This window comes from Mobula birostris, chromosome 3 (assembly GCF_030028105.1).
Source record: "Mobula birostris isolate sMobBir1 chromosome 3, sMobBir1.hap1, whole genome shotgun sequence".
Lineage (NCBI taxonomy): Eukaryota > Metazoa > Chordata > Chondrichthyes > Myliobatiformes > Myliobatidae > Mobula > Mobula birostris.
The window spans coordinates 87,202,758-87,228,143 of NC_092372.1; the positions used below are offsets into that span (position 1 = coordinate 87,202,758).

The 25,386-nt window shown below is 41.5% G+C and overlaps 1 protein-coding gene across 7 annotated transcripts in view; it reads left to right on the forward strand.

Annotated features, from left to right (window-relative positions):
• Positions 1 to 25,386, forward strand: part of ldb2a (LIM domain binding 2a) — a 542,321-nt gene that overhangs the window by 9,199 nt on the left and 507,736 nt on the right. For all 7 annotated transcript variants that reach the window (XM_072252984.1, XM_072252986.1, XM_072252981.1 and 4 more), the window contains exons 2-3: positions 21,059 to 21,165; positions 22,761 to 22,799. In XM_072252984.1, the coding sequence (XP_072109085.1) occupies positions 21,146 to 21,165; positions 22,761 to 22,799 (59 nt within the window). In that variant the 5' untranslated portion in view covers positions 21,059 to 21,145. The remainder of the gene's footprint in view (positions 1 to 21,058; positions 21,166 to 22,760; positions 22,800 to 25,386) is intronic.

The following is a 25,386-nucleotide window of genomic DNA, read 5'->3' on the forward strand; positions in this document are numbered from 1 at the left end:
TTTCTATTATATAGTTCTTTATAAGCACTCAAACCATCCTGCAAATATGCCCTAAACTGACATACCCTTTCAAAATTAAAGTCGTACTTTATCATTGCAGCAAAAATCTCACACGGTTGCCTCACGTTCAGTTCCTGGACAACTTCACTTTCAGTCCATTCGCTACTACATTCAGTTTCGATTGTTATCCATTCCTCTTCCAATTGCGTCTGTTCTTCATCTATCAGTTCTTGATCATGGGATGCCAAAACCTCTTCAACATCATCTTTGTCAACTTCCACAAGCCAAACTCACTTTGTCCTTACTTCGTTCACCACGGTCGAAACACTTAATTATGTCTAGATTTACACTAAGTGTAACAGCCTTACGAGCTCTTTCAGGCTTTTCCGATACCTCAGAACTCATCTTGCAAACGGCTGCTCACAGGCACGTGTTTAAGCAATGCCGGCGAGAATGCTGTTCCGAATCCGGGGAGAGCGGCTGCTTGGGGCACGCGCTGCCTTTTTTCGTGCGCTGCTTTTTTCGTAACAGTGAAAGCACCTTCTGTTAGTGAAAACAGGTAACTAATGTATGTCTTTCGTAACAGTGAGGTTTCATAAAACGAATGTTCGAAAAGCGGGGAACACCTGTAAACCAGAGTGAAAACAAAGCTCAAGTTCCTGTATCTAACTTGCACCAAGTCTTGTTCACCCGCCATTCCACCCGTGCTTGTTAAACTTCTAGCTGGAAAGGCTTTACAATATCGGAATGAGAATCAGGTTTAGTATCACTGACATATGTTGTAAAATTTGCTGTTTTGCAGTAGCAGTATTGTGCAATACACAAATACTGTATATTACAAATATATATTACACCAGTTACAGGTAGACAGAGTAGTAAAGAAGGTGCTCGACATACTTGTTTTCATCATTGGGTACAAGAGTTGGGGTGTCACGTTAGAACTGTTGGCAAGACTGCACTTGGAGTATTGAGTGCAGTTCCCATCACCCAGCTATAGGATTAACGTCATTAAACTGGAAAAGATGCAGAAAAGATACCCGAGAGCGTTACTAGGACTGAATCAGAATGAGATTTATTATCAGTGTTTTAGATGATGTGAAATTTGTTGCATTGTGACAGCAGTGGAGTGCAAAGACATAAAATTAAAATTACAATGAATGGCAAAAATTTGCAAAAAAAAAAGGTTTGAATATTAAGGAGATACTGGATAGATGGATGGCTGACCTTAAGTATATAAGATCAGGTGAGGTGTAGATAAGGTGAATGGCCACAATCCTTTCACAGGACAGGGGAAGTCTGAAACTAGAGGACACAGGTTCATGGAAAAGGATAGAATCAGAGAGGACAGGAAAATTTTTAATTGGGGAAGGGCAAATTATGAGGCTATAAGGCTAGAACTTGCGGGCGTGAACTGGGAGGATGTTTTTGCAGGGAAATGTGCTATGGACATGTGGTCAATGTTTAGAGATCTCTTGCAGGATGTTAGGGATAAATTTGTCCCAGTGAGGAAGATAAAGAATGGTAGGGTGAAGGAACCATGGGTGACAAGTGAGGTGGAAAATCTAGTCAGGTGGAAGAAGGCAGCATACATGAGGTTTAGGAAGCAAGGATCAGATGGGTCTATTGAGGAATATAGGGAAGCAAGAAAGGAGCTTAAGAAGGGGCTAGAAGAGCAAGAAGGGGGCATGAGAAGGCCTTGGTAAGTAGGGTAAAGGAAAACCCCAAGGCGTTCTTCAATTATGTGAAGAAAAAAAGGATGACAGGAGTGAAGGTAGGACCGATTAGAGATAAAGGTGGGAAGATGTGCCTGGAGGCTGTAGAAGTGAGCGAGGTCCTCAATGAATATTTCTCTTCGATATTCACCAATGAGAGGGAACTTGATGATGGTGTGAACAATATGAGTGAGGTTGATGTTCTGGAGCATGTTGATATTAAGGGAGAGGAGGTGTTGAAGTTGTTAAAATACATTAGGACAGCTAAGTCCCTGGGGCCTGATGGAATATTCCCCAGGCTGCTCCACGAGGCGAGGGAAGAGATTGCTGAGCCTCTGGCTAGGATCTTTCTGTCCTCGTTGTCCACGGGAATGGTACCGGAGGATTGGAGGGAGGCGAATGTTGTCCCCTTTTTCAGAAAAGGTAGTAGGGATAGTCCGGGTAATTATAGACCAGTGAGCCTTACATCTGTGGTGGGAAAGCTGTTGGAAAAGATTCTTAGAGATAGGATCTCTGGGCATTTAGAGAATCATGGTCTGATCAGGGACAGCTAGCATGACTTTGTGAAGGGCAGATCGTGTCTAACAAGCCTGATAGAGTTCTTTGAGGAGGTGACCAGGCATACAGATGAGGGTAGTGCAGTGGATGTGATCTATATGGATTTTAGTAAGGCATTTGACAAGGCTCAACACGGTAGACTTATTCAGAAAGTCAGAAGGCATGGGATCCAGGGAAGTTTGGCCAGGTGGATTCAGAATTGGCTTGCCTGCAGAAGGTAGAGGGTGGTGGTGGAGGGAGTACATTCAGATTGGAGGATTGCGACTAGTGGTATGCCACAAGGATCTGTTCTGGGACCTCTACTTTTCGTGATTTTTATTAACGACCTGGATGTTGGGGTAGAAGGGTAGGTTGGCAAGTTTGCAGACGACACAAAGGTTGGTGGTGTTGTAGATAGTGTAGAGGATTGTCAAAGATTGCAGAGAGACATTGATAGGATGCAGAAGTGGGCTGACAAGTGGCAGATGGAGTTCAACCCGGAGAAGTGTGAGGTGGTACACTTTGGAAGGACAAACTCCAAGGCAGAGTACAAAGTAAATGGCAGGATACTTGGTAGTGTGGAGGAGCAGAGGGATCTGGGGGTACATGTCCACAAATCCCTGGAAGTTGCCTCACAGGTGGATACGGTAGTTAAGAAATCTTATGGGTTGTTAACTTTCATAAGTCGAGGGATAGAGTTTAAGAGTCGCGATGTAATGATGCAGCACTATAAAACTCTGGTTAGGCCACAGTTGGAGTACTTTGTTCTGTTCTGGTCACCTCACTATAGGGAGGATGTGGAAGCATTGGAAAGGGTACAGAGGAGATTTACCAGGATGCTCCCTGGTTTAGAGAGTATGCATTACGATCAGAGATTAAGGGAGCTAGGGCTTTACTGTTTGGAGAGAAGGAGGATGAGAGGAGACATGGTAGAGGTGTACAAGATAATAAGAGGAATAGATAGAGTGGATAGCCAGCGCCTCTTCCCCAGGGCACCACTGCTCCATACAAGAGGACATGGCTTTAAGGTAAGGGGTGGGAAGTTCAAGGGGGATATTAGAGGAAGGTTTTTTACTCAGAGTGTGGTTGGTGCGTGGAATGCACTGCCTGAGTCAGTGGTGGAGGCAGATACACTAGTGAAGTTTAATAGACTACTAGACAGGTATATGGAGGAATCTAAGGTGGGGGCTTATATGGGAGGGTAGGGTTTGAGGGTCGGCACAACATTGTGGGCTGAAGGGCCTGTACCGTGCTGTACTATTCTATGTTCTATGTTCTATGATGATAGGGGAACAATCAACTAGAGGAAGTGGTAGAAGCTAAAATATTGAAAAGACATTTAGACAGTTGCATGCAAAGGGAAGATTTAGAGGGATGTGAGCCAAATGGATCAAGGTCAGGTTGGCACAGAGAAGTTGGGCCAAAGTGCCTGTTCCTGTACTGTATAACTCGTTGACTCTTTGGCTCGGTGGGCTGAATGGGCAATTTTCATGCTGTACAATTCAATGATTCTGGATCTTCCTTCTAAAATTTTCCATCAATCACCTCTTTTTACCTTTTGGACACTTCTTAAAATCTTTTTGTCCTAATATTTCCTTCTGTACTAGGTATCAAGTGTTGAGGATGTTTCAATGAATTTCATGACATGCCAGTGATAATAAACCTAATTCTGATTCTGAAGTGCATTGAGGGGTTTTTATGCAATGAAGGTTCTGTATTAGAAAGAGGATGAGTAGCTTGGATCACATTTGGAGTGAAGCTGTTGTCTGCAGTATACAAAGCAAGACTTACAGTTATGTTTTTCATGAGCTACTTTTTAGAAGGGAATTTCAGAAAACTAATAATGCATCTCTTCTTCCTTGGCAACAAAAATCTCCTAATAATAGTATAGAGAGTTAAGTTTTTTGACACTTGTGTTGTCCAGTGAGAGTACTGTGCTAATTGATGGAGCAATTGCAGTAAACTGTGTTCACTCTGGCATGAGTGGTTTGGTAAAGGTCAGGATAATTGCGTCGTTAAACATGTTCATGCAATGAATTACAACTTGTTCGCTGTTATTTTCAGCACAGCAATAGTTATGGACAGTGTAAACCCCTAGACACTTGTGTTTGAGGGTCCGGAAGACCAAAGGTTTATCAAAGGCTCTAAAATTTAATTGACAAATAAATCATTTGAAGTATGCTTTTTGGAACATAGTCAAAAGAGATTTAATTCCTGGTTAGAGAAGTATTTGAATTATATTGTGCACCCGCTATGAAGCTTCAATGCACTGTGGATTTGGTGCTCTGATTATATAACAGAGGAACCAATAAATTGGGCCCAGAACTCAGAACATCACATAGATTTCACTGACTCAACAATGTACTGCTGTTGTCTTTACAAGTGGTTGTTGCATGAAATTTAGTAAATAGTTATGATTCTCCTTTATGCTGATTGTACTGATCTTGCGTAGGAAGAGATTTTTTTTTTACCTTTCTGCCTTTCTACCGTGTTGTAAGTGCCACGGTGCAATCCCCAGCTCAGACAATTTGAATGGTTGTCCTGACATGTAACAGTTCCCATGTCAGATGCTGTAAATTTTGTTTTCCCCCAGTCCTCATATATTATGGTAAATGCTGCCTTAGTCTCAACCTAACACCTCTTCCTCTGCCGTTTAATGGCGGTTGGCAGTCCAGCTTTAAGGTGAATTCCTGCCATCAACTGGACTGGAGTGTGGTGTAGAGAGCTGTGAAATAAAACCCCTACTACTTCTTTACCAAATGAAAACTAAATTACCCCAAAAAGCCTGACAGTAAATAAGGAAGGACAATATTGTGAATTAAATTAAAGTCACTTCCATAAGTCAGTAAAGTTTCTAAATGAAAACTATCAACTCGCAAAGCTAGTAATGCAGCCTGTATTTGCTTTCTTTCACCTTGTATTGTAAAGGATGTGTTCAACCATTTCATAATGATGACAAAAGCTAAGCAAGACATAAGGAATAATTAGGCATAGTAGGTGCAATTCAAAGTCGAATCAATACAGGTGGCAAACAACAGGAATTCTGCAGATGCTGGAAATTCAAGCAATACAGGTGGCCCCCGTTTTCCGAATGTTCGCTTTACGCACCTCGCTGTTACGAAAGACCTATATTAGTTACCTGTTTTCGCTAACAGAAGGTGTTTTCCCTGTTACGAGAAAAGGCAGCGCGCGCCCGAACAGCCAAGCTCCTCCCCCGGAACCGCACTCTAGCCGCGGCAGCTGCTATTGCTTAAACATGTGCTATATCTCGATTTATTTTGTGCATCCGTTAGCAAGATGAGTTCTAAGGTATCCGAAAAGCCTAAAAGAGCTTGTAAGGGTGTTACACTTAGCGTAAAACTAGACATAATTAAGCGTTTCGATTGTGGTGAATGAAGTAAGGACATTGCGCGTTGAACTTGCCTGTGTCCACCATTCGTGCTATTTATATGCAGACAGAAATGGCGTTTGGTTATTCTTATAAGCAAATGTTTAACTGTGACGAAACTGCAATTTATTGGAAAAAATTGCCGAGCAAGACATTTATTTCGATAGAAGAAAAGCAGGCTAAGGGACACAAGGCATCGGTTTACCCTAATGCCTATTATTAACGCCACTGGTGATGCTGTTCTTAAGCCTCTACAAGTGTACCATTCAGAAAATCCGAGGGCACTTAAAGGCGTTGATAAGAAAACACTTCCCGTTGTGTTCTGTTCACATCCAAGTGGTTGGAATATCCAATCGCTTTTTTGTGAGTACATGAGTGGATATATTAGTCCTTTTGTTGAAAACTACTGTAGAGAAAATAACCTCGATAATAGGTGTCTTTTGATTGTCGATAATTGTGCTGCTCATCCACCTGGCATTATCAAATATGGCGGTAACATTCATGTTGTGTTCTTACCGCCGAATACAACATCATTGCTGCAGCCATGCGACCAAGGCCTAATAGCCACAATTAAGGCTTACTATATGCAAAATGTGATGCGTTTTATTGTAAGTACCATTGACAGAGAGGGCAACTCCGAAGCGTCTTTGCGAGAGATCTGGAAAGAATACAATATAAAATTGGCTATCATTGGAGAGGCTCTCAATAGGCTAACAGTCTCGATGAGAAATGGTGTTTGGAGAAAACTGTGTCCCGAAGCAGTGAACTGTTTTAAAGGCTTCGAACCATCAAAAATAAATACCGCAATAGTGAGTTTGGCTACTGTACATATATTATTTCTACTTTATATAGGCTGTGCATTTTTATGCATTATTTGGTATGCTTTGGCAGCTTCATAGCTTAAAGGTTACTGGAGAGCACGTTTATGCTGAGAGCCCTTCTGCTGAGAGTGCTGCTGTGAGATTTTCGCTGCGCTAGACAGTGCTGAAAAGTATTTCTACTTTATATAGGCTGTGTATTTATCATATCATTCCTGCTTTTACTATATGTTACTGTTAATTTAGGTTTTATGTGTTATTTGGCATGATTTTGTAGGTTTTTTTTGGGTCTGGGAACGCTCAAAAATTTTTCCCATATTAATAAATGGTAATTGCTTATTTACTTTACGACATTCTGGCTTATGAACGGTTTCATAGGAACGCTCTACCTTCGGATAGCGGGGGAAACCTACATACATTAAGGCAGCGTGTTCTGTGTTCATGAATTAAATACTTAGTCTAATTGGAAAGAGGTTTTTTTATACAATAGCATTGGAAGTGAATTTATAGCATATAATACAAGGAGCGGCTATTGCTGTATGGCGAGATTAGTGTTAGTTTGCCATTCATTTGGACACCATTTGGTTCACTTCCAAATCTCTCACCATCCTAATATGTTATTTGTTCATTGCCATTGGGTCAAAATCTGAATATCAGTATTCAAAGGTGGAATGAATTAACTTGTCATCAGAAGAACTGCAGCACTTGAAGAAGGCATCTTATTGCTATCTTCTTGATGACAATTAAGAGTGGATAGTAAACATTGGTCTAATCAACGATGCTCGTATTTTGAAAAATGAAAAAATAATTGTTTCACTGAAAATTATTGTATGTCAGGGTATCTCCATTCAAAATTGTTTTAAATGAATTACTTATCATCTGATGTGGTGGACTATATTAAAATTGAACACCATGAAATTACTTTCATTCCTTCATTTATGTTATGTTTTCAAAGCTATCTTAATTTGAAGTAACCACACTCAATATGACCAGGGCTTTGTTGAGATGGCCAACTGGAGTCCATTGCAGAGTCTTGTCCACTTATCATTAGTAAAAATAGTGAGCGGGAGAGTTATGCAGAACAGGTTCAGTCACAAGTTAGAAGTACGCTTGTTAATATTAGCTGGTTTAGCATTAAGAAAGCTACCGTATATGCTTCTTGCTTGTGGAGGGTGCCTAATCACTGCATTGTGAGGCAGGAGTTTATTTTATTTAGAAATCACTGTTTCAAGCAAATATTTTATCTGTGAAAAGGCAAGAATTCCAAGTCATTAAAATATAATTCTGAACATTTTGAGATGAGAATTACCAGGCTTGATTACACAGTTTACACAAATGCGATGAAATCTTTCCTTCTGCCATTGGATATACAATGGGTTTGTGTAAAATAAGTTGGAGCATTCTTGTTTTACATCTCAATTTACTTAAGCCCATGGAGGTGGGTGGGTGGGTGTGGGGCTGTATGAGAGTGTGTGTGTGTGTGTGTGTGTGTGGTCATGTGAGCGTGAATGCATGGGAAGAAAAGCTCCAAATATCTGGTCTGGTTTTAATGAGACTGCAGACTAATACATTAAGTGAGGATTGGTGCATACTGAATTGATTTACCCTTGCAAATGCTTCTGACATGTATTGGCACTTAATTCTCTATCACTTTCCTTTAAAAACCTGTACGGTGTTTAAAAAAGGGGAGATCTTTCAAGCTGCGGGAAAAAGAGTTCAGAATTTTTTTTTGGAAAAGATTTATTGTATAGTGTACACTCAATGGCCACTTTATTATGTACCTTAGCACCTGCTTGTTAGTGCAAATATCTAATCAGCCAATCACGTGGCAGCCATTTAATGCATATAAGCATGCAGACATGGTCAACATCAGAATGGAGAAGAAATGTGATCTAAGTGACTTTGACCATAGAATGATTGTTGGTGCCAGACAGGGTGGTTTGAGTATCTCAGAAATTGCTGAACTCCTGGGATTTTCATGCTGAACAGTCTCTAGAGTTTATAGAGAATGGTGCCAAAAAAACTAACCAAAAAAAAACATTGAGCATCAATTCTGTGGGTGAAAGTACATTGTTAATGAGAGAGGTCCAAGGAGAATGGCCTGTGTGGTTCAAGCTAGCTGGAGAGCGACAGTAACTTAGATAACCACACATTGCAACAGTGGTGTGCAGAAGAGCATCTTTTAACACACAAGACATTGAATCTTGAAGTGGATGGGCTACAGCAGCAGAAGAATACCCTGGGTTCCTCTCCTGTATCTAATAAAGTGGTACATAGATAGGAAAGAATTAGCAGGAAATGGGCCAAGCATAGGCAAATGGTACTGGCTCAGATGAGCACCTGAGTCAGCTTGGACCTTGTTTTGCATTGTATAAGTCCATGACTCTATTTGAATTTGATCTCTGTAATATATTTCAAGTAATTTAGTTATGTCCTAGTGATATTCAGATCACTTATATTCTATATATTGGAATGCAATTTCCAATAATAATTTATTGAATTCATCCATGTAGTGAATTATGGTACTACTTTATACTTTATTGTCGCCCAACAATTGATACTAGAACGTACAATCATCACAGCGATATTTGATTCTGCGCTTCCCGCTCCCTGGATTACAAATCGATGGTAAATATTAAAAATTTAAATTATAAATCATAATAGAAAATAGAAAAATGGAAAGTAAGGTAGTGCAAAAAAACTGAGAGGCAGGTCCGGATATTTGTAGGGTACGGTCCAGATCTGGGTCAGGATCCGTTCAGCAGTCTTATCACAGTTGGAAAGAAGCTGTTCCCAAATCTGGCCTTACGAGTCTTCAAGCTCCTGAGCCTTCTCCCGGAGGGAAGAGGGACGAAAAGTGTATTGGCTGGGTGGGTCGTGTCCTTGATTATCCTGGTAGCACTGCTCCAACACCGTGCAGTGTAAAGTGAGTCCAAGGACTGAAGATTGGTTTGTGTGATGTGCTGCGCTGTGTTCAAGATCTTCTGCAGCTTCTTTCGGTCTTGGACAGGACCACTTCCATACCAGGTTGTGATGCACCCTAGAAGAATGCTTTCTACGGTGCCTCTATAAAAATTAGTGAAGGTTTTAGGGGACAGGCCAAATTTCTTCATTTTCTCAGGAAGTAAAGGCGCTGGTGGGCCTTCTTGGCAGTGAACTCTGCTTGGTTGGACCAAGTCAGGTCATTTGAGGAACTTAAAGCTTTTGACCTGTTCCACTTGCACACCACCGATGTAAATTGGGACGTGCGGTCTGCTACTCCTTCTGAAGTCAACAATCAATTCCTTTGTCTTGCTGACGTTGAGGGATAGGTTATTGTCTTCGCACCATGCCACCATGTTTTTAATTTCCTCTCTGTACTGTGACGAGAATACACATAAATTAAGATGTTTGCTGGCCTGGGCTAGCAACAGTGGCATCAGCAGTTCGTCTGCCACCTGTCCTCAGGGGGAAGGAGAGATAAGGAACAATGAAGCAGCATTTGGAGATGTTAATGAAGGAGCCATCAGTCTGGGTATTGTCAAGATCGGCTCCCCCTTTGAACCCTGAACTGTTTGAAGTGATGGACAGGCGATACCCCAGCAGGGGGATAAAAGGGGACAGGTTCACTGAGGCAGGACACACACGACACTCGAGGTAACGAGACCCTGGAAGCGGTGCGCCTCTCACGAGTCGGTGGGAAGTACTGGGCCACAAACGCACAGGGTGGAAAGGTACGATCAGCGTGAACCCGGTGTGTGTCCGCCCTCGCTTGGGTGCCGGGTTCACTGCAGAGGATCGACCGCATCTGGAGGAGGGGTCACAGTCAGTGACCTCAGGTGACATCACAAAGGACCCGCCCGAAAGCTGCTTGTGAGCAATATCGCCGGTCTGTGAGTGGAAGCTGTTCTGAATGATCAGTTGTTCTCGTTCTCTCTCTCCCTCCCCCCACGTTGTCCATCGCCATGGCAACGATTACTGCGAACTGAACTAAATTGAACTGGACTTTGTGTCACTTTGAAATTGGTCATTTACCCCTAGACAACGATAGAGCTTGATTGATCCTGTTATCTTAATTCTGTGCACATGTGTGTTTATCATTGCTGAACTGTTGCATTTATTATCCTTTCGATTACTGTGTTGCTTGTTTCTTTAATAAAACTTTCTAAGTTCTAGTAATCCAGACTCCAACTGAGTGATCCATTTCTGCTGGTTTGGCAACCCAGTTACGAGGTATGTAACAGTACTCAAACTCATCATTACCCAAGATAAGGCCTACAATTGTTGTGTCATCAACAAACTTGTATATTGTGTTTGATGGAAACTTGGCTACACAATCATGGGTGTACAGTGAGTACAGCAGGGGGCTGTGTACACAACCTTGTGTACTATGTTAGGTCAGAAGGAGACGTCACTATTCCTAAAGGAAAAGCTTGTTTACTTATGCTAATTTCTGTCCTAGGTTGGTAAAATATCCCATTTAGAGTTGGAATCATAGAGTTGTGCAGCACAGAAATAAGATCTTTGGTCCACTGCATCCATGACCAAATTGTTTGCCTATCTAAGTAATCCCACTTGGCCACATTAGGTCTGTATTTTTATTGGTCTTGCCTGTTTAGCTGTCCAAATAGATGTCTCTTAAAAATTGTGCATTTGACTCCAACATCTCCTCTGGCAGTGAATTCCATATAACAGTCACTTTGTATGTGTGTGTTTAAAAAATATCCCCTCAAATCACCTTTAAAACTTCTTTCTTTCACTTTAAAACTGTCCTCTTGTTTTTGGTAGTCCTTCTTGGAGAGGGGTGGAAATTTTACCTATTACCTTATGTGTGCCTGAACCCTGAACTGTTTACACCTCTAACAGGTCACCCCTCAGCTTCCTTTGACCGAGAGAAATTAAACCCTGCCTGTCTAATCTCTCTGCATAACTAAAGTCCTCCAATCCGTTCAGTAACACTATATTCTGCATTCTGTTTTTGCTTTTCCGTTGTACCACCTCAATGTACTGATGTGAAGTGATCTGTATGGATAGCATGCAAAATCAAAGTTATTCAGTGTACTTCAGTACATGTAACACTGGCAGTCCAATTACAAATCATGGTGAAACTCCTCTGCACCTTCTCTGGTGCAAATATATCCTTCCGATAGTATGGCACCCTAACGTGCATATTTGAAACCCACTTCCAAAGGGGCAATGGAAGTAGAATCTTTGAATTGTTTTAAAGCAGAAGTAATGGATACTTGATAATCACAGGGATGAGAGGTTACTGTGGATAGATGGGAATATGGATTTGAGATTATAATCTGATCAGTTGTGCTCTTAATAAGCAGCAGAACAGACCTGAGTGGCAGAATATCCTGCTCCTGGTCCAAATTCATTCATTTGTATATAATGAACTCTGTGGTCAAGAACATTAGCTCTTGAACTGCTGCCCTAAACCTAACCCCTTTCTACCTCTCTCATCCTATTTCTTATATTGTATTATTTTGACCAAGCTTTCAGTCATCTGCCCGACTTGGTGCTTATGGCTTCTAGTTCCAGTGTTTGGAAATGCTGCTCTTAAGTGCCTTTGGGTGTTTAACTCCATCCATTAAATGGAAGTATTCATTATTGAAATCTACCTCTTTAACCAAGCTTTTGGTCATCTGTCCATGTCTCATATCTGTGGATTTGTTCTTTTAATTTATTAATACTTTAAAACTACAATTTCAATGTAGTTTTCATTTGACCTCTGTTGAAATCCTAGCAATTAACACTTTAATCATTTTCTGCAGTAATTAGTTTACCATCTTGTCTATTTCAATTATGTCCTATTCCGTTGCTGCATCTAGTCTTTGCAACTGTGCTATTTTACTGTGACAATACCCTCCACTGGTGGTATACAGTGGCAAATCTAGTAGAACTACTGCCTCACAATACAGGAGTTCTTCAGTTCAATCCTGATCTCAGGTGCTGTCTGTGTTGAGTTTGCACATTCTCCCTGTGGCTTTTCCCTGGTGTCCTCCAATGTCCTGAAGAATGTGGGTTGGTAAGTTAATTAGCCATTGTTAATTGCTACTAGTGTGCAGGTGAGTGATAGGATCTGGGATGAGAATGTTGAGTTAGTATAAATAGTTGATGGTCAAGGCAGACACGGTGAGTGGAGAGACCCGTTTCATTGCCACATCTCCATAACTTTTCAATGTGAGATATGTTTTCACTTTTGTTCAAAGTTGCCTGTTTTCCTGTAACAAATATTCTCTTTCATCTTTCCTCCCGTTCTGCTCCAAGAGCTCAATGTGGCACCAATGACACTCCTGGTAACATTTAACGAGGGTGAACGAGAAACCGAGAGACTTTATTAGATCCGTTTAACTGGAATTGACTGTTAATTTAGATTATATTTCCTCTATTGGACAAAAATATGCTCTTTTGCTGAAATTGAAATGATTGGGTAATATTATTCCAAACAGAAAATCAACTGGATGAAATGTTAAACACAAGTAACTCTTTCCTTGAAATATATAGTAAAATGGTGGAAAGGTTAGAGGCTGATGAATGTGTGTGTGTGTGCGCGTGTGTTGCTGGGGGCAGGGTATGGATTGGGTTGGGCATAGCTGGGGGTGTGGGAGTTTGGAGAGAGTGAAGCTCAGAGGGAAAATATCACCATCAGATGAAGACAGGTAATGATATCACTGAATTCAATATTTATAAAAAAAAGTCAGTTTCATTCATGTTATGTGTGTGTCTTTTGAGGAACCAAGGATGCACCTGCTGAAAACATTCGAGAAGATAACAATGATGGTGGAAGCAAACATCTTTCCCAGGCCACATGAGAGTAAATTAGCAGACTGCCACCAGTATATAATTTTACAGGGAAGCTTGTAAATACTGTCTTTGATGGCTTGTTATTCGTAGAATAGATTTAAAATTTTAATTTCAATTGCTATGTGCTGTTGTAAAAAATGGAGATGTCTCAAATAATGGACTGCGGCCAATAAAGTGGCACAAGGGATTGTTCTATAATACTGTCAAGGAACAGATTTCTCACGGCTTAATGATTGGCACAGCAGGCCAGATAATTGACTTGCATTTAACTTTCTGAATATGAGGACAGGCCTGCAGGTGGTAACAGTGTGAAGAAGATTCTTGTTGTTGAGATCAGCCACATACTAAGTTTTATTACTGATACAATCAGTGTTGAATAGTAGAAGTTGGGTTGAAGCTGGAGTAGCACCTGTGGGCTATATATTGCAGTTCACCTAACAAAGTTTTAAAAAAAATGGGATTCTGAGCTTTATAGGCAACAAACCAAAATAAATAACAAACAAAAAGAGTTCTTCACCACTTGAAATCTTCTGTTCAATTTTGTATCACAAAAAGAAAGTGAAGACTTTGTCCAATATCCAAAAGATGTTCACCAAAACAGTTTTAAGAAGTGTAACTAGTGTAGTGCCACACTGCAAGGACATTGGATCAGGGTGGCACAGGAACTGCGTAGTGAATTGCAATGAAAGTAGGATAGTGGACTATATTCCTCTAATACAATTGAAGGAGTTAGATATGGCCCTTGTGGCTAAAGGGATCAGGGGGTATGGGGGGAAGGCTGGTACAGGGTTCTGAGTTGGATGATCAGCTATGATCATACTGAATGGCGGTACAGGCTCGAAGGGCCGAATGGCCTACTCCTGCACCTAATTTCAATGTTTCTATGTTTCTATGCTACACCAGGGTTTCTCAAGCAGGGTTCCGCGAGAGGTCGCTTGGGGTTCCACGAGAGATTGTGATTTAAAAAAACCATCATTTCTTGAACTTTACACAATGCTAGTACCCACAGTGGTGGACAGTGACTGAGTAGCCCTGTTAGCAATCTCATTAGGGGTCTGTCAGCCCAGTATGGCAGTGCGCAGTAGGACTGTATTCAGTGGTTATACGAGGTGGGTTGTAAACACCACACAGGGGCTTCTGATGGAGGATCATTGTTTTCTTCAGAGTGACCATAAACCTGAAAGTCCTTGCAGCCTTGCCGAATTGTGACTGCAGCCTGTAGCTCGTCCTCTGTGTGCCTGAGAAGTGGTCTGCATATAGTAGCTCGAGAATGGGCTCTTGCATGGTTTACGTTCGGGCAAGAGAGTGGCTACTCTCAAACAGTACGATAAGACAACATGTTGATGACATCTCACATGATTCTGAAGAGGTCTTGTGTGATAAACTGAGAAACAACAGCTTCTCTATTCAGGTTGATGAGTCAACAGATTTCACCAATCATGTTGTAGCATTTGTAAGATTTGTAAATGATGGTGAAATTCAAATTTTTCTATTGCAAAGAACTGCCAGAAACAAGCAAAGGCTAAGATATAGTTAATGTTTTGTCTTCATATCTGGAAACAAAAGGTCTGTCTTGAAGGAACTGTGTTGGCATCTGTACTGATGGTGCCCCATCAATGGTTGGCTCCATGAGACTTTCGTTTCTCTTGTTTAAAAAAAAAGGAAAATCCTGACATTGTCATGACACGCTGCTTTCTTCACAGCGAGGTGCTGATGTCAAAAACTCTTGGAGGTGAAATGATAAAAGTTCTGGATGATGCTACAAAATTGGTTAACTTTATCAAACATAGACCAGTTCACTTGAGAATGTTCAAAAAACAGTGAAAACCTGTTCAAAGAGCTCACCGATCTCCTGCTACAATCAGAAATCTGATGGCTTAGCAGAGGAAGAATTCTCAACAGGGTGACTGAGCTGAAAGGTGAAATGCAGGAGTACTTTCAAGAAAATAGTAGGCCAGATTTTGCTGAGTGCTTTGAAGATGAAGAATGGCTGCAGAAACTAGTCTGCTTAGCAGACATCCTTCATCATATGAACCAGTTAAACAAGTCCCTAGGCCCTGGACAAAATGTTTTGACTTCAAGTGACTTGATTCTTGGATTATAAAAGAAACTGAATCTTTGAAAACATCATGTTACAAAAGGAAATCTTGAAATGTTTCCACTGCTGTTTGGGCCCGAGAGTGAGGAAGGATATCAGAAAGTCTCGAGCCTTATTGAAAATCGCCTGGAAGAACTGCAGAACAAAATTGAACAGTATTTTTCCTCCCTTTCAACACAAATGTATGAGTGGGTGAGGGACCCTTTCTCTGAATCTTTTTTGCTCAGCCTGAGAACTTGACTTTCAGAGAAGAGGAAGAACTTTGTGAGCTGTAGTCTGATTGTGCATTCAAGATGAGATTTCCTGACCTGACCCGGACTGAGTTCTGGATTTCTGTGAAAGAGAAGTTTTCCTGTCATTCATAGGAAAGCAATGAACATTTTGCTGCAGTTTTCAACTTCTTATATGTGTGAGCAAGCTTCTTCTTGTTTAGTGAACATTAAGAGTAGGGATAGGAATAGTCTCATTTCAGTTGAAGGTGAAATCCGTGTGTGCCTATCTCAAGTTCGACCCAGAATTGAGTATTTGTGCAGCAAAAAACAAGCACAGGTTTCACATGCTGTGCCTATATTTGAGCCTGATCACGTTAATTAGTAAGAAAATGTTTTATCAAAGTCTTGTATAAAATTGTGTCTTAGGCTATATTTTTATTTGTATTGCTTTGGCTTATGGTTTTGAGTAACTTTATTATTCAGCATTGTCAATAAATTTTCATGTTGTAAATAGCATCAACTAAAATCAATTTACAACCTTTATTTAAGTTAAATCTACCAAGCCTACCTATAGAAAAATTTAATCCCATTTTGCTTTAAGCCAGTTGTTCAACCAAATTTTTTTGTTTGCCTTATGAGTTCAAGGCGGTTAGTCCACCTTTGGTCCCCACCTGGCACTCAGCTCTCACCTGTGGCTCCCCGTAGCTGTTTGCATGCGACAGCGGCCACACCCCGGGCAACGGCTTCGACAAGCTGGCTAAACCAGGTGAGGGTAGCTGACAGGTTTCGAACCCTCGGTGAGATAGGGAGTTGTCTATCCCAGCATGTGAAGACAGACTCCGGCAGATTGAGTGGACGAGACCAATGAAAGGTCCAACGGTCAAGGAGGTGGTCTCTGCAAGTGTTGTGGAACATGTAGAGCAGGACAAGACACAGAAGACGTCCTGGTCATCCAGTGCGCCTAGTCCCATCTCCAGCTGTCTCGACTCTGTCTTGCCGCTGGATCCAGATGGGAATTGGGAAGAGGGAGTGAGGCTGATGCTGCTCAACTCTCCCTCTCTTAAATCCAAATCACGCGCTAGTCCTGACACCATCAAATGGTGTTGAGGTCCTCATCGACGTCGATGATGGACGAACACAACAATGAGTTCTTAAAATTTATAAAAGAGAAAGAAAGATTCATTTCAAGAAAGGTTGGCTAAAAATTAATTCTCTACTCAAAAGAGCATTGATAATTATTTTCAGATTATTTTATGTACAACGTACTGATCACGCTAACGTACTGTGAGCTGTAGATATAATAGTTTTTACGCAGGGATTCCTTGAGACCAGAAGATTATTTCAAGAATACCTTCTGGGCAAAAAGGTTGAGAAGGGCTGTTCTACACAGCTGTTGTGTGGTAGGGGAGTAGCTGAGGTGTATCTTCAAATTAGAATTATCAAATGGTGCACCACAAAGTCTGTACCGATAAACATGAGAGATTCTGCAGGTGCTGGAAGTCCAAAGCAACACATAAAAAATGCTGGAGGAACTCAACAGATCAGGCAGCGTCCATGGAAATGAACAAATGGTTGACATTTTGGGCCGAGACCCTTCTTCAGGACTGCAAAGGAAGGGGGAAGATACCAGAATAAAAAGGTGGTAGGGGTGGGGGAAGGAGAAGGAGGATAGCTAAAAGGCGATAGGTGAAGCCTGGTGGGTAGGAAAGTTAAAGGGCTGAAGAGGAAGGAATTTGAAAGGAGAAGAAAGTGGACCATGGGAGAACGGGAAGGAGGAGGGGCACCAGGAGAAGGAGAAGGGCAGGTGAGAAGAGTCCAGAGTGGGGAATAGAAGAGGGGAGGGATTTTATTTTACCAGAAGGAGAAATGGATATTCATACCATCAGGTTGAAGGCTACCCAGAAAGAATATAAGAAGAATGAGTTGTTGCTCCTCCAGCCTGAGGGTGGCCTCTTTGTGGCACAAGAGGAGGCCATGGACCAACATGTCGGAATTAAAATGTTTGGCCACCTAGAAGTTCCACTTCGGCAAATGGAACAGAGGGGTTTGACAAAGTGGTCCAACAATGTAGAGAAGGCCACATCAGGACCATCGAGCACAATAGATGAACCCAGCAGATTCACAGGTGAAGTGTTGCCTCACCTGGAAGGACTGTTTGGTGCCCTGAATGGAGGTGAGGGAGGAGGAGGTGAATGGACAGGTGTAGCACTTCGGCTGTTTTCAGGGATAAGTGCTGGGAGGGATGAATGGGCAAGGGAATCATGGAGTGAGCGATCCTCGCAGAAAGCGGGGGGGTAGGGGTGTGAAGTAAAGATGTGTTTTGTGGTAGGATCACTTTCGAGATGGTGGATATTATGGAGAATGATGCATTGGATGCAGGGGCTCATGGGGGTAGTAGTTACGAACAAGAGGAACTCCATCACTGTTAAGGCGGCAGGAGGATGGGGTGAGCGTGGATGTTTGGGAAATGAAAGAGATGTGGGTGAGGGCGGCATCAATGGTAGAGGAAAGGAAATCCAGTTCTTTGAAGAAGGAGAACATCTCTGATATCTTATCCTGGGAACAGATGTGGCAGAGACAAAGGAACAGAGAAAAGGGAAGAGCATTTTTATAGGAGATGGTGGGAAAAGGTATAGTCAAGGTAGCCCTGGGAATTGGTAGGTTTATAAAAGACATCGGTCAGCAGTTTGTCTCCAGAGATGGATGCCTTTACCTAATATCCAGTATATTCCAAATCCTAACCACTGGTTGCCCTGACAATGTGCAGTGATGCTTGATATTTATGAAGAGGTTCAAACCATTATATTTCTCATCTGCTGTCTGTGACTATCATCAGCAACCAAACAATTGTAGATTTTCAGGAGAACCTCGCAGAGGGAGAACACTCACTACAGAACTGGTGCTTCTTAATGTCGTTGCCTGATCTGCCTTTTGTTTAATTCTTCTGTTCAGATTAGGCCATGGTCATTCATAGTGCGACCTAACTAAGTGCATTCATTTAAATGCTTGGTGGTCTTTGGTTAGTTAGTCAGTCACCTTTTAAATCTGTGGGCTAGCAACCCTTCCGCCCTTAGGAACAATTTTTCTTCTTGTTCTCTTACTACATCTCTCACAATTTTAAGCACTACTGTCAAATTTCTTTGTCTTCTTTCTCCAAGAATAGCACTTCCAAGTGTATCCACTTTGTGGTAACGTTAACCTCTATTTCATAGTATCCTAGATTAATACCACATGAAAGCAGTCCCTTAGGCCCAACAAGTCCATGCTGACCACAACATCATCCCTGCTAGTCCCAGTTGCCTGCATGCAGCCCATAATCCTGCAGGCCTCTCCCTTCCATTTACCTATCCAAGTGCCGCTTAAATGTTGCAATTGTACCCACCTTGACATCTTCCCTGGCAGCTCATTCCAGGTATTCACTACCCTCTGTGTAAGGAAGTTACTTTTCAGATCTCTTTTAAATCTCTTATCTTGTGTCTGTGCCCGTTGGTGTTGCGTTCCCGAGCCTTGGGCAAAACACTTTGACCATCCACCTTATCCATACCCCTCATGATCTTATAAACTCCCGAGAGGTCACCTCCTCATTCCACTGTGCTCCATGGAATCTCTTTTGATTCCTTTTCAAAACCTCCTTGTCCCTTAAACAGCTCAGCTGAGTTTCAAAGGTATTATGTAATCAGAATCAGGTTGAATATCACTGGCATAAGTCTGAAATATTTTCTTTTCCAGCAGCAGGACATTGCAATACATAATAAAAAACCTGTAAATAATAATAAGATACTTATATAAAATATGTAAGTAGTGCCAAAGAGAAATACTGAAGTAGTGCACGAGTTCATTGTCCATTCAGAAATCTGATAGCAGAGATGAAGAAGTTGTTCCTAAAATGTTGATTGTGTGTCTTCAGGTTCCTATACCTCATCCTTGATGGTAGCAATGAGAAGAGGGCATGTTAATGACAGATGCCTTTTTGAGGCATTGTCTTTTGAAGATGTCTTGGATGCTGAGGAGTCTTGTGGGCATGATGGAGCTGGCTGAGTTTGCAACTTTCTTCAGATTTTCCGACCCTGTGCAATGGCCCCTCCATACCAGATGCAATCAATTAGACTATTCTCAACGGTACATTTGTAGAAATTTGAGAGTGACTTACCAAGTCTCCTGAAACTCCGAATGAAATATAGCTGCTGTCATAATTTCTTTTTAATTGCATCAATATTCAACAGAATCCTTTGTCTTTTGTACTGTGCTCCTTATAAAAGCCCTGGTTAGAAATGTTAAAATAACTGCATGTTATCGATTCATATGGTCACCTGTAATGCTTTGTACTCCAGCATCTGAATTCTCTCCATTTTTGCACGACCTCTCAGTGGACAGCAGTTTCAGGCCAGCATAAACTTTTGTCATCACCATTGTTTTAATAAAGAGGGTAAGACAGGAAACTGTGTAAAGAGAGACCAAACATGCAATATTGCCTTTGTATGGCTCTTCTCCTTCAGGTTCTACCGGATATTCGTGTTTGGTTTTTAATGTGACCACGCAATCACTGATAATGGACATAAAATGTGGTGGTTGGAACTCCTGTCAAATATTAATGAGCTTCACAAAGCCCAATGTCCCTTCACATCTTTGAGTTCTGAGGTTAATTTATATTCCAATGATTAGCTTAATAAAATTGATGGTACCTATTTAATACTGAGAGATTTATGTAACGTATAACCCTTGTATTTATGTGAAATGACTGAACTGGTGCCAGTTCTCCATTTTTATTTTCATAAACCTCAGCATTGACCCTCCTTTGAGTCAACCATTTAACAGAAGCTTCAGTAGTTTAAGGGCATGAATTAAAGTTTCTGATGTACTTCCTGACCTACTGCTTCATTTCATATGCTGAGTCTTGTGGTTAACTTAAATGGGATTACACATTGACCATAGTTTAAATTGACTTGAACATATTCCTGATGTGGGAGCTGATAAAACTGGACCCGAGTTCAGTGTCAGAAGTCCCACTATACATATATTGTTGTGGATTTATTTTAGCGATCAGTCATCTTCTTTCTCATCCATCCCAATCAATTCACCACCTCTTTGACCTATGCAGAACAATTCAGGAAATTAAATATTTCTTGGCTTCACTTACATAAATTTGCAAAGGAAACTGGTTCATTTCAAAAATTACTTTGGTAAAGGTGGTTTACTTTCTGTTAATTTGGAACTAATGATAATTTTCAATTTATTTCTTTAATTTCTATGAGTGGTGCTAAATTCAATGCTGAGATCACAGGGTTTTTGACTCTGTCATGGTGATTCATAGCCTGTTCTAATTCTCTTAAACTTATTGCTGTTTTGATCAGCATGTTCCTGTGGGGGGATAAAATGACTGAAGTAACATAGGACAGTAGTGGATGCAAAACCTGATGACGGATGTAACGTGCTGAGGGCGGAACAGGTATCCCCATTTATAAACATCTAACATTGATCAATATCTTGTTGTTTTGCTTTTGTAGGCTGCTATTTTCTGATATCTTTCCAACTGTGCATACCCCAGGAAATTCTGTCTACCATTCCAATTCTGAATCTTCCACTCCAGAAAAATGCTGGACCGCGATATGGAGTAAGCTTTTCTTTTTGTAATATGATGTTTAGTCATTGTTTGCTTTGTCTTAAACAAAGTATTCCAGTAATTTCTAGTGTAGAGATTTCTCTGGAAACAGTGGGTTTCATTAAAATGCATTCTTAACACCAAAGATGTAAATCTGTTAAAACCTCTTTAGTGATGGCAAGTGTTAGTCTGACTACATTTGTAATGTATGATAAATGTATTTGGGCCCCACACCATGTTGTGATATGACCACGGCTAACTTCCCAAGGAGTAATGATATATCATTTGAACAGGGCCTGGAAATGGTTGGGCATGGACTAGATGGGCCAAAGGGCCTGTTTCTGTGCTGTACTTTTCTATGGTTCTCTGAGTAGAAGCAATGTACTTCCATGGAGGAAAAGAAGCTTTGTTATTGGAAAATGCTAGGTGGTTCTAGTATGCCGGGCAGCCTACAAAGATAAGTGGAACTATTCTTTTTATAATGAAAAATACTAAAAGATAGATGCGATTTTTCCAGTGACCTAGAGAGAAGGAAACCCTTTTGCATCTCCATTTACTTTTCATACCTTGTGCTGTGGATTGAGCGGTACACGAAGTTAGCAAGCTATCTTTGTGGCTAGCCAGTTTTGATTGGTACAGTACAAGCACACTGTAGGTGGGAGCCCTACCTTCTTTGTTTATCGCTCTGTTTAATGGTGCACTTGAAATTTCCTATGACTCAATCACCAGTATTTCTAAAGGTAGGGCTAATGATTTTGGACTGTTGCTGGGTAATCATTGTGGAAAGCAGAAAAATCTGTTCCATTGGTGAGAAGTGGGTATGATTTTTTTTATGGCAAAGGGGTTCTGCTAGCAGTTGGGATGGGAGTCAGTGGTTGATTGTTGAGGAAGTGGGTTTAGTTGTCGGTGAGTGCCAGTGTTGTCTGATTGGGTCAGCATGTTTGGTGGCTGGAGTTTGCTTTTGGCCAGGTGAGTGGGAAAGGCTTCACGTTGGGAGAGCACTGAATGAGATAATGGGTAAGTGTGGCAGATATGGGGCTGGCTTTTGACAGAATGGGGGGGGAACATGATTGCACCTTAAAAACTTTATTAAAATAGGAGCAAAGAACAATCTGCTAGAGACTCTCAGTGGGCCAGGCAGCATCTGTGGAGGCAAAGGGAATGTTGATGACGAACTCAACCTGTGAGGCAAGTTCCACTATAACAATGTTGTAGCATGCCCCTCAATCACTCTGAAGGCTGCCTCAAAGCCAAGAGCCCCAGCAGCACAGGCCACAAGTTTGAATAAGAACATAGGAGTGTCAAGCCAGCTATTTATTGGAGGCCGTTGTGCCTTTGTGGGCCCCTCCATGTGAGCATGTCAGGAATATAGTAACACAGGCTTTGTAGAGCTTGAATTAAACCACTGGTCTTACTTGTACTGTTTGTTTTACTTTTCATTCAAATCAAATCTCAAAGAGCACAAAATCTAGAAGCTACACTATCCCATTTCTAAGAACAGCTGTTGCAAAGTATACTTGTAATTGATTTTTCAATTTTTGTGTTTTGGAATAACATAAATTTAGAATTCATTGGCTTAATTGAGATTCCCTTTTCTCTCCCTTCAGATCACCCTATCCTTCATCCTTTACTGAGCCTGATATGGGGTAAGATGTCTGCGGTTTTCTGTCAATGGTTTGAGTATTCCAGGTCCATGTAAAAAAATGAATTTTGAATCAAAAGTGAGATCAAACAAGCATTTGATGATTGTGTTAACTTGATTTGTACCAATAATGGACTGACCACCAAATTACAGAGTTCAGGACTAAATTTGTCTGCATGGAATGCATCTCTAGGTTTTACTGAAGGGCAATGTTTTTTTTTTCCCTATTCCCTGATCTGTTTAAAACACCAGTACAAAATTCTTAACATAAAAACAGAAAATGCGAGAAAAAAAAACTTTGATAAGGCACCTTCAAGGCGACTCTCCTTTTCTCGGGGCAGGTGCAGCAGATTATATTTTGCCTTGCCTACCTGTTCCAGCCTGTGTGCATTGAGGAAAGTATAGATCAGAATCAGGCTTACTATCCCTGACTAATATAATGTGAAATTCACTGTTTTGTGGCAGCAGTGCAGTGCAAAGACATAAAATGACCATAAATTACAATAAAATACTACAGAAAAAAATTAAAAACAAGGTAGTTTCCAAGAATGGTTGAGAAATCTGATGGTGGAGGTGAAGAAGCTGTTCCTGAATCATTGAATGTGAGTTCAGACTCCTGTACTTCTGCTTCAATGCTAGTGATGAGAAGGGGGTATGTCCCAGATGGCGAGGGTCTCTAAGAATACAGGCTTTTTGAGGTACTGCCTCTTGAAGATATCTGTAATGGATTTGGGTGAGACAGCAACTTTCTGCAGCTTCTTACGATCCTGTCTTGAGCTTCCATGCTGGTCTGTGATACGGTCAGTCAGAATGCTCTCCACTGTACATTTGCAGAAATTTGCAAGAATCTTTGGTGACATATCAAATCTTCTTAAACTCCTAATGAATAAGAGCCCCTGGTGTGCTTTCTTCAAAATTGCGTCAATGTGTTGGGGCCAAAGTAGATCCTGTAAGATGTTGACGCCCCGGAATTTGAAGCTGCTCACGCTTTCCACTGCTGACCACTCACTGAGGACTGGTGCGTGATCTTCTGAGTTAACCTTGCTGAAGTCCACAATCACTTCCTTGGTCTTGCTGATATTGAGTGTAAGGCTGTTGCTCAGACAGCACTCAACCAGCCAATTTGCTTCACTCCAATAGGCCTGCTTGTCACCATTTGAGATTCTACCAATGACATCTGTGAATTTGTAGAGATGCTTAGCCAGAGTCATGAGCATAGAGAGAGTAGTGCAGTGGGCTTGGTATGCAACCTTGAGCTGTGCCTGTATTGCTTGTTAGTGAGGAGATATTACTACTGGTAGGGAGATGCAGTGGATGTTGTGTATTTGGATTTTCAGAAGGTCTTTGACAAGGTGCCGCACATGAGGCTGCTAAACAAGATGAGAGCCCATGGAATTACAGGAAAGTTACATACGTGGATAGAGCGTTGGCTGATTGGCAGGAAACAGAGGGTGGGAATAAAGGGATCCTATTCTGGTTGGCTGCCGGTTACCAGTGGTGTTCTGCAGGGGTCCGTGTTAGGGCTGCTTCTTTTAACTTTGTACATCAACGGTTTGGATTATGGAATAGATGGCTTTGTGGCTAAGTTTGCTGATGATGCAAAGATAGGTGGAGGGGCTGGTAGTGCTGAGAAAACAGAGTCTGCAGAGAGACTTGGATAGATTAGGAGAATGGGCACAGAAGTGGTAAATGAAATACAATGTTGGAAAGTGTATGGTTATGCACCTTGGTAGAAGAAATAAATGGGCAGACTATTATTTAAATGGGGAGAGAATTCAAAGTTCTGAGATGCAACGGGACTTGGGAGTCCTCGTGCAGGATACCCTTAAAGTTAATCTCCAGGTTGAGTCAGTGGTGAAGAAGGCAAATGCATTGTTGGCATTCGTTTCTAGAGGAATAGAGTATAGAAGCAGGGATGTGATGTTGAGGCTCTATAAGGCACTGGTAAGACCTCACTTGGAGTACTGTGTGCAATTTTGGGCTCCTTATTTAAGAAAGGATGTGTTGATGTTGGAGTGGGTTCAGAGAAGATTCACTAGAATGATTCCGGCAATGAGAGGGATAACATATGAGGAACGTTTGACCACTCTTGGACTGTACTCTTTGGAGTTTAGAAGATTGAGGGGGGACCTCATAGAAACATTTCAAATGTTAAAAGGCATGGACAGAGTGGATGTGGCAAAGTTGTTTCCCATGATGGGGGAGTCTAGTACGAGAGGGCATGACTTAAGGATTGAAGGGCACCCATTCAGAACAGAGATGCGAAGAATTTTTTTAGTCAGAGGGTGGTGAATCTATGGAATTTGTTGCCACGGCAGCAGTGGAGGCCAAGTCATTGGGTGTATTTAAGGCAGAGATTGATAGGTATCTGAGTAGCCAGGGCATCAAAGGTTAAGGTGAGAAGGCGGGGCAGTGAGACTAAATGGGAGATTGGATCAGCTCATGATAGAATGGCGGAGCAGACTCGATGGGCCAACTGGCCGACCTTTGCTCCTTTGTCTTATGGTCTTATGGTTTGCATTGACTGTGGGCTCCTTATAAGGAAGATGCGGATCCAGTTTCAGAGAGAGGTACAGAGGCCTGGGTTTTGA